This window comes from Belonocnema kinseyi, chromosome 4, assembly GCF_010883055.1.
Source record: "Belonocnema kinseyi isolate 2016_QV_RU_SX_M_011 chromosome 4, B_treatae_v1, whole genome shotgun sequence".
Taxonomy (NCBI): domain Eukaryota; kingdom Metazoa; phylum Arthropoda; class Insecta; order Hymenoptera; family Cynipidae; genus Belonocnema; species Belonocnema kinseyi.
The window spans coordinates 64,632,883-64,643,252 of NC_046660.1; the positions used below are offsets into that span (position 1 = coordinate 64,632,883).

The 10,370-nt window shown below is 29.4% G+C and overlaps 1 protein-coding gene across 1 annotated transcript; it reads left to right on the forward strand.

Moving 5' to 3' along the window:
- The first annotated feature begins 612 nt into the window (after positions 1–612).
- On the forward strand, positions 613–10,364 carry LOC117170722. The gene is made up of 3 exons (XM_033357737.1): positions 613–750; positions 7,673–7,838; positions 9,343–10,364. Coding segments are annotated over exons 1-3 (489 nt in total). The 5' UTR covers positions 613–748; the 3' UTR covers positions 9,664–10,364.
- Positions 10,365–10,370: the final 6 nt, after the last annotated feature.

Here is a 10,370-nt window from a genome sequence, read left to right on the forward strand (position 1 = left end):
ATATGGTCAAGTGTGTATGAATAGAATACGCATTTGCTCAGAAAATTTCCCACAGAATTGTTGCCTTCATCATTAAAGAACCCTTTACAATTTACATTTTGTCTTTTAAAAAGATTTTTTTTAATCCAAAAAATGCAGAAAAATAAACAGTGTCGCAACCAATCAGGTCTTCGACAACAATGTATGCGAGATCTCAGGATGCCTCTTTTTAGGAAAAAGATTAAAGAACAAAAATGGTGGCCTTTCTCTGTTTTGTTAAAAAAAAATTTCTAAAAAATCTATCGTTCTTTTCCCGGTATAATAAAGGAACTCTCGATTTGAGGGAAAAAAATGTAATCAACTACTGATCTCGTGAAACTATCTCGGCCTATAAATATTTTATTGTGGTCAGAGTAAAACCGCAGTGGTTACTTTTCTAATTTTTTTAAAAAGTTCCATTGTCTTCGAATAAAAAGCTGACTGTCATTGACGACCGTCAATGTTCTTGTTGTAAACTAGAACCGTTTTGTTAGAATTAGGTGGGGCATTCTCAAGACCCGATTTCCAGAGCGGGAGAAAGAGAAAGAGAGGGAGGCCAAAGAAATGAGAGAGAACTGCGCGGTGGGTAGGAGATCAGGTAGTTCATGCTCGGAAGTGATATAAAGGCCTTCGCATCCGACCAACTTTAGCGTACTTGAAATCGTTCACAGGAAACGCCACCAACAGTTTGGTCAGGAAGTTTCTTCGTGCCACACCACTCTCGAACATCATGTAAGTGCATAGTCAAAAATTTTTTAAAAAATTTGGTTTATATCTTCAAATAGAATCTAACACCATCCATGTAACAAATAACATCTCCAAAGTAGGCCACCTATAACTTAGAAACCAGGATATACCCCTAAAATATTCCAAATACTTTGAAATCTATTGGAAAATGTATTGAAAATTTATTGTCATCATCGAAAATGCCCAGACTATTTCAAATCCTTTGAAATCCTTTCGATTTATTGAAATAGATTAAAAAATCCTTGGAATTTTTGAAAGTATCATAAAATTATTCAAATCCTGCGAAAACCTTTCTAATTTTTGAAATCGATTGAAGAATCCATGGAATTCTTGAAAATATCATAAAATTATTCAAATCCTTTGAAATCCTTTCTGATTATTTAAATCGATTGAAAAAATCTTGGAATTCTTAAAAATATCCTAAAATTATTAAAATCCTTCGAAACCCTTTCTATTTATTGAAATAAACCGAGAAATCTTTGGAATCTTTAAAAAAAAGCCTAAAATATTGCAAATCCTTCCAATGGTTTGAGGCTATTGAAAATGCAGGTGATAAAATATGATTGATATAAATCTTAATAATTCTATATAAAGTTGATAGTGTTATTTTAATGGCCAAACTGATTAAAGATGTAGGATACTCATATTTAAAAAGAACGTCTTGCAAGCTGTTCAAAATAAACATATTGCACAAGTAGTGACATAGTATTCGTTTTTCAATGATAATTATCGAATTATAATTTTTTCATATATGAAAAAATTATAATTCGATAATAGCAGTGATTAACGACGTAAGCCCCACAAAGAATTTCGCTTGAGTAATATCCAACAATAGTGTTGATGTTTTTATTGATATATAAACTGAGATGCAATAATAAGAGAATATTTCAGCTCGTTTCATTCCCCCAAGTTAATTTAAACAAATTATATCAGTAATATTAAAATAAAATCACATGATCAAAAATAAATTAAAGGCCCGAATAGGACAGACCCCCAAGAAAGCTTCGACCCTTGTCTTCGGAACCCTGAGGCTGAAGTCATGGACTCCATTCCTTTGTCTTTTTTATTTATTTATTTTTTTGTATTACACGTGTTTCGACACTGTGTCAAGCGAAAGGCAGACATTCTCATATCACGATCTTGCCTTGAAACCCGAGAAAGTGAAAGGATTTCTAACTCTAACTCGATCCGCACGATTTGCGAGATCACGTTTTGCATGTCCTGAATGTCCGATTCTCCCGCTATTACCAATTGGACCCGGGAATAATCACTACCCACGGATTTTCTCCCAGAATTGTAAGGACTGAAACGCTTGAGCGGTAACGTGTTTCAAGAACCGAGTGTAACTCGCAATTAGACAAGCGACTTTCCCCGGTAGAAAGTGGAGTAGATCAGTCGGATAAACTGATCATGCGTGTACGATTTACTTGATAGCTTATTACTGGTCTGTCTAGTCTGCAGTAATGATAAGTTACTTTTGCAAAAAAAGTAACTCTCGTTACTTGACCAGGCTATCGACATACACCGAACCTGTAACCTCAAGTACCCCCATTACCCCAAATTCTCAATAAGCCTCCGGATAATGCCTGACGTACTTGATCCTGTGTAACCCCTACTAAATGTCATACCGTCTACAGTCGGATTTCAAATAAAACTGATATAGTCACATGAAAATTTGGTCAGAGAAGTGGAAAACTGTAGAAAACTAAAACTTGTGAGCACTATTCATGTTTGAATGTAAAACACTCGATAGCGTTGTGTGCACGCATCCATCCTTGGCGTCAAACCTCCCACTTGAAAATAGTTAAACGCAATGAAAACACGATTAAGCAAGAATATCGAACGGTCACCCATCCAAACACTAACCACATTCATCCATGCTTAAAATTAGAGATCTCGACGAGTCAAGAATCACCACCCCGCAACTGCCGTCGGTTTATTTTTTTTATTGTAACCTAAAGATAAATCTTTTTCCGGGTTAAAAAAAAATATGCTTATTTGTATATGCATTCTTTATTTATTTTTATTATTCAAAAAAAGCCGAAGTCTTATATCGTTTATTTTCATTTTCGGGGCTAAGAAAAATAGTTGATGCTTATTTCTATTTATATATTCTTTTTTATTTTTTACATACATAATTGTTCGAAAACTTGGTCCTTCAATCTGCCCCTTCTCGTGTTCAATACAATGCCAGACGTACTAAAGAATCTTTCTAGCAAATTAATTTAAAAAGTTAAGGAATTATTAAGAAACCATTTATTTTAGAACATAATTGTCTTATATGGAACTACACGAAAATGGCAATTCTGCACAAATAAATTTTACACCTGAAAAATATTCGAATTCCATTGATATTTTTAAATTCGCTCGAAATTTCATTAGAAATAATTTAAAACCCCTTAAAAAATAACATAAATTAAATGTATTCCCTAAAGTTCCCTAAAAAAACCTTTGAAATGCCTTGAAATTTCTTTAAATCTATTGAAAAATCCTTAGAATCTTTAAAAATACCATACAATATTTTTAATCCTTTCAAATTCTGGAAATCTATTTAAAATTCCTAGGTATCTTTAAAAATACCGTAAAATATTTCAAATCCTTTAAAAGTGTGTCCATTTATTGAAATCTATTGATAAATTTTTGGCGCCTTTGAAAATATCCTAAAGTATTTCAAATCCTTTTAATTGATTGAACTCCATTGAAAACTCTTTCGAATCTTTGAATATATCCTAAAATATTCCAAATCCTTTGAAATTCTTTCCATTTATTGAAATTGATTAGAAATCCTTAAGATTTTTTTAAATACCCTGAAATATTTGCAAATCCTTTGAATATATTAAAATTTATTTAAGATTCCTTAGAATCTTTCAAAATGTCCTAAAATATTTTAAATCCTTTGAAATTCCTTCCATTTATAGGAATCGATTGAAAGTTCCTTTGCATCTTTGAAAATACCTTAAAGTATTGCAAATCCTTTAAATGTATTAAAATTAATTTAAGATTCCTTGGAATGTTTAGAAATATCCTAGAATGTTTCAAATCCTTTGAAATTCTTCCCATTTATTGAAATTAATCATAAAATTCTTGACATCTTTGAAAGTACCCTGAAATATTTTTAAATTCTTTGAATCTATTGAAATTGATTTAAAATTCCTTAGAATTTTTCAAAATGTCCTAAAATATTTTAAACCTTTGGAATTTTTGTATTTCATTAATATCTTTTGAAACGGTAGTAATCCATTTTGAAAAACCTTGGAATAAAATTGAATTTATTTAATTGATTGGAAATCAAAACATTATTATAAATAAAGTAAGAATAATCTGATATTCCTTAAATATAAAATAAATTCAACTTTTTTATTAAAGTTTAATACAAAAAAAATGTACAAATCCTTAGAAATCTTTGAAATCCCTTGAAACTCCTTTGAAATAAAATTCAATTTATTCTTTGCAATCTCTACAAATTAGGTGAATCCCCTTAAAACCACTTGAAAATAAAATAAATCAAATTTATTCCTTAAAGGTCTCTCGAAATCCGTTAAGATTTGTAAAACACCTCAAATGTTTGAAATATTTGAAGATAACTGGAAAAGTAGGACTTTATTAGTTACTGCTGCTAAAAAAAAATTAACTAGTTGCTAATTCGTTACTTATTTACGAAATTATCACTCACTAGTCTGTATACATATTCTGGAAGAGGTTTTCATAAAAATTATACCAGTTCTAACTAGAAAAAATATATATTTTCCCTAGCCTTCTTAATAATAATGCTAAACTGGTTATTTAATTCAAATTGCCTGACCCACATTTTCCAGCACTAAAAATAACATCTGTTTAAAAAAGTTATATTTTTAATGCCCTCGACTCACATTTGATATTGATAAGAGAAAGTCGTTTAATTCGTCAGTGATAAGAAAATATATTGACCTTCGATTCGGTTAAAGTGAAAGGACCACTGGTTAAGGTGGCAATCATGTTGAACTTTTGTAGTAGAGGAACAAAAAACGAATAAAAAAAATTCAAATAAAAAAAGAGTTGCGCAACGCAAAACTCGCTTTCTCCGACGTAAGAAGAGAAGTCTTAAAAGAGCATGATGGGCAGTTATGAACACCTATATACATATTTTAGACCCTCTTGAGTCTGTAATCTTATTTTATGAAAAACGAGAAGCCAAAAATGGATCTTTTTATGGGTGAAAATCAAAAACTTTCAGATTTATGGCCTTATATCTTTTAAAAGAAATCTTAAGATTTAATTGCTAAATGCGCGTATTTTTGTTAAAATTAATTGCAAGATTACGAAATGAAACTTTGCTCTCGTATCGAATTATAGTTTCAGAATTATAATCTATTTTTAAATGTCACTGAGTTTCTACTTCATCCGGTTACAAAACATTAAAATGGTTTAACTTCAGCATTTAAATTTAGTTATAATTAAAAATTATTAAATGTAAGTCAAGAACGTAAAAGAATTTTGTTATATTATTATTTTTATTTTATTATTCGAAAAAGTATATTTTTAGATGACTTTGTAAACAAAAGAATTTTAAAAACACTTCTAACCTATTAAACATTGTATTGATAGGTTAATCCATACTTTAAAAAATGTGCATTCAACTGACAGAAAATTAATTGCAAAAGTTACTTGCAACAAATTAAATTAGTATAAAAAAGAAAAATAATCGATATTCCCTTTATTTTTTAAATCATAATGTTTTTTCAATATGAAAATGATTTCTAAACTTATAATCTTAATAAATACATATAAAACATGAAACTAATTGATATTTTATTAACATTAATCTTTACAATTAACTTTTAATGAAAGAATATGATAAAAATAAGAGCAATCAGGTTAATTAAAAGCCGCGAAATCACATAAAATCTAATGATATTTCCTGAAATTTTGAAAAAAACGTGTTAAAAACATTGACTGCCTTTAAAATTCTAGGAAAATCTTTAAAACCGCAAGAACGTTTTGCAAATGCCTTTTAAAATTATTAAAATTCTTGAATCTTCCATGAGGTCTTTTAAAATACCCTAAAATATTGTTGATAATAATAATTGTTGATAATAATTTGTTGATAATTCTTTGGAATCTTTGAAAATACCCTAAAATATTTCAAATTCTTTAAAATCCTTTTCATTTATTGAAATCGATTTAAGAATCCTTGACATTTTTTCAAATACCCTTAAATGTTTCAAATTCTTTATATTAATTGAAATCAATTGAAAAATCCTTGCAATCTTTGAGACTACTCTAAAATATTTCAAACACTGAAATCTTTTGAAATTTGTTTAAGCTCTTCATGATATTTCTTTCCATTTCTTAAAATATTCAAAGTCCTATGAAATCCTGGAAATTCACGAAAATGCCTTCAAAATCTTTTGAATCCTTCCAAATCTTCCGAAATTAAAAAAAATTTGAAACTGCATAGAATTTTTTTAAGTTTGTTAAAATACCCTCAAATCTTTGAAATAATATTAATTTAGTAATTTCGTTGAATGCGAGGTAATAAGTAACAGAAATTTGCAAGTTTCTTTGGGAATTTTTTTTCTTTAGTTGTCTATTGAGATGTAGAAACGGAATACAAATGATGTAAGGTTTGCAAAAGGCATTAAAAGCGACATAGCGCAATACTCGAGAGATCTGAGAAATTTTAACATTGTCATTAATCAATTCAGAGGCGCTTCTATCCATTAAGATTAATGAAATTCTAAAGGCACTTGGTTGTGAAATTTCTCAAGTCTGCTTTAGCTCAAGAGAAATTGTTGCCCACTCTTTTAATTCTTTTAAGCTTATTTGTTTATTTACTTTTTAGGTTGAATAAATATAATTTTCCTAAGATTCTTGAGAAAATTTAAAAAAATTAAAGATATCAGATATCTCTTCACAAAATTGAACATTTTTATAGCTATTTAAAATTCCTTGAAATCTCTTAAAAACCCTACAATATTTGAAATACTATGAAATACATTCGATTTAAATATTGAAAAATCATTGCAATCTTTGAAAATACCCTATTAAAATCGATTACAAATTTCTTGGAATCTTTGAGAATGCCCTAAAAATATTGCAAAAAAGTTAATTCTGAACAAGAATAATGAATGCATGAATAAAAATGTAATGGATAATAATATTTCAGTGAAAAAACATTTTGATTTTACATAAAAAATAGGTTAACTTATGCAAAAATGAAGAATTTTCAACCAAATAGTCCCCTACCAAGCCAGAATAAAATATGGATAGATTTTTATGGGTTTTAACTAAAATAATGAAAAATTTTTCATCAGTTGCATTTTTATTCAAGAAATATTAAACCTCTACCAAATGATATGAAAAATTATTTAAAATGTTCCCAAAAATCTTATGAAAAGTTTGTTATCTTATTGATATCTTTCAAAACTGTTAAAAAGTCTCGAAATTGATTTTAAAAAGCTTCAGTTTGTCGTATTTTTTAAAAAATGTGTTAAAATTTTTAATAAACCTTATCCCTTAAAAACTTCGAAATATTCTAAATATTTTTTCAAATGATTCAAATTTTTCTAAATTGGTTTTCAAATTCTGTGAAATAAAAAAAAATTGTTTTAAAATCTTCAAGATTGTTTTTTAACATTATTCATTACTTAAAATATTTAGTAAGCTAATTTTTAGGAGATTGAATAATATAAAATAAATATAAAAAACATGAAAACGTTTCAAAAAAATTGGGGAAGGGGTCTCCTGAAAAATTAATCTTCAAACCGGCACTGATTTCATAAAATTAATATAATTAAATGTGCTAAAAATAAAAAACGTGTAAATAAAAATGTTTATAGAACTAAAAATAAAATATAAATATAATAAGTTCATTCTTCAATTATTCTCAAGTTTTTTGGTTTTAATCTATTTTTTTTTTAATTTTCAGGGTGGTGTGGACGGCGCTGGTGTTGGCAGCAACGGTCCTATTGACCGAGGCAGCGGTACCAGACCCGAAGACTTCCGGAATCACGACCGTTGGTTCTTTAAAATTGGCAACAGCAGCTGACTGCGCAGGTGTTGTTGCCTTTTCTGCGACCCGTGGGTCCGTTAAAGTGAGTATTTTTTCCACCAAAATTTAAAAAAAAATTATTGCAATTTCATGTAAACCTATACATTATTTTTATTTCATATTTTTAAGAAATTGAATCGGTGATAAATCGACCACTGAATCAAATCAGTAATCAGTAAATTGGTCGCTGACTGAAACTAGTAAGGAGTTTCACTAAAAATCAGTGAAATCTCACTGATTTGAGTTTAGAACATTTTTTTCCAATCTTATTATAAATAATAAAATTAAAAAGTCTGACTTGCAGACTGAACCTTTCCCCATTAATAATACATTTTAATTTTCTTTAATTCGAGAATTTCAAGCATAACTAAACATAATTCTATGGAGGAAACATTTAAATTATATAAGATCAAGAAATGTCTGCAGTTGCCAGAAATCTATTAACTTACATAAGACGTGATGCTAATTTATGTTATCTTATAACTCACTTTCCACGCTTTAAAATTATGAACCTCTGTTCCCCCTTTCCCCTTAAATTGTTTAAGTCCCTTAAAATACGAGAACTCTGACCCTTTTTCCCATTTGTTTCACCAATTTTCGATAAATTTTTCAAAAATAATTTTTAAAAAATGTTTTTTATGGGCATTTTCCGTGCAAAATACAATGTCCAAATAAAGAATTATTAGTTAAAAATTATTCCATGAATATTCCTTAGGGGATGAATGGACATTAATTTACATAATTACTGAATTTCTTTTTTGGAAAAAGGAACAAATTGGAAGGGATCGAATAGTAAAAGTCGAAAGTTGAATTTTTATCGTTATAAATTTGGACATGCCTGGAAAATTTTTTTTTATCATTTACTATTTTTTTAATAGTAGTTTAATTTATTAATAATACATTAAAGTCCTTTTAAATTACATTTTCGCAGAAAAAAAATATAATTGAATTCGACTGAAACTTTGTGATCCCTGAAGTTACCAACAACCAAACTTTATACTCCACATATTTGAATAAATAAAAAAATTTAATGATTAATTTCTGAGAAGAATAATATTTTTTAAAAAAGTATCGAAAGCGATGTTCAAAGAACTATGTGACCTTGAAAGATACATCCTGCAAAACGCTAAGCCAATCAGCTCAATGGCATACAGTGGCTCCATTTATTAACGAAGTATCCAGATGACAACTGGCAAAATAATTCATTCCACATGTCAACTTTTGGCATATTTTTAGGTACTTCTTCATCCTTTTTAAACAGTTTTAAATAATAAACATGCAAATAGATTATGTTTACTCGATCCAGTACCGACCATGTTAATTTCCCCATAATTTTCAACGCTCGCCCAATCAGGATTTCGCATAATCCCGCAACAAATATAATAAGTGTACTTTTCAAATATTAAAAAAAAGAATTCAAACTTTTTTTAAACTTTCTTCAAGTGAATATATTCAAATTGTGGTACCTCTTTTAATTCGTTCGATAAAATCAAATCCAGAATTGTTCAACATAGAAAATTTAACGAACAAATACAATACTTTTCTAGGATTCAAAAATGCTTCTTGCGGAGACGCTGGTTGACAAAGGAGTTGGTTATGCCGCCGAAACAGGAATTTTCACCACCCACTGCCCAGGCCTCTACCAATTCAGTTTTGCTGGATACGGAGATTCAGATCTCCGTCTGACCCTGAAACGAAAAATCAACAAATCTGAGGACTGGACTCCCGTCGCCGGTGTAGGCCCAGGAGGAGGTGCCAATTTGGTCATTCTTGACGTCGACGTTGGTGATCAGCTCTCCGTCTTCGTCGAAAAAGGAAAAATCGCCGATGGAGCCACCTTCTCTGGACACCGTGTTGCTAAAAAATGACCTTCCATTGCTAAAATTCATCCTCAACACTAGACCGGAGGCCATTCACCACTGACTCCCATTTTCCATTTTTCATTCCGGACCTTCTTCAATTTTTAAAGAGAACAAAGGTCAAAAACCACTACTACGCCGCTGAATTCGAAACACTGATCGAATATTGATCACTTTGAAAGTTATCAATATTTTGATAATTAGTCGACATTTTTACATTAACTCAAGATAATCAGAGTGCAATAATTTAAACGGTCGCTCAAAATGAAAGCAATCATCAATCTTATTGATGATTACGTACTGTGATAGCAACTTCAACTTTTAAGAGTCGAAGAATAATCGGAAATATCATTTTATCTTCTTCATTCTTTCTTTCATCCTTCTCAATTTTCTTCTTTCTATTTTCGATTCTCTAATCTGTTCTATTCTATACTCTTTCTTTATTTCTATCTTCAATGTCTTTCACTTTCGTTCCCTTTCCAATTTGAACTCTTTTCTTCTTTCTTTCAGTCTTTAATCTTTTAGTCTTCATTTTTTAGCCTTCTTTCTTTTAGTCATCTTTCAATTTTATATTCTACTCTCTATTTCTTTCTTCCTTTTTTTATATATATTTCTTTCTCAGATTCTTTCACTTCTTTCTTCCTTTTTTTTTAAATTTGAATTTTCCTCCATTTTCTTCTTTCGGTGATTCAAGAATTACGAAAAACTCATTTTCG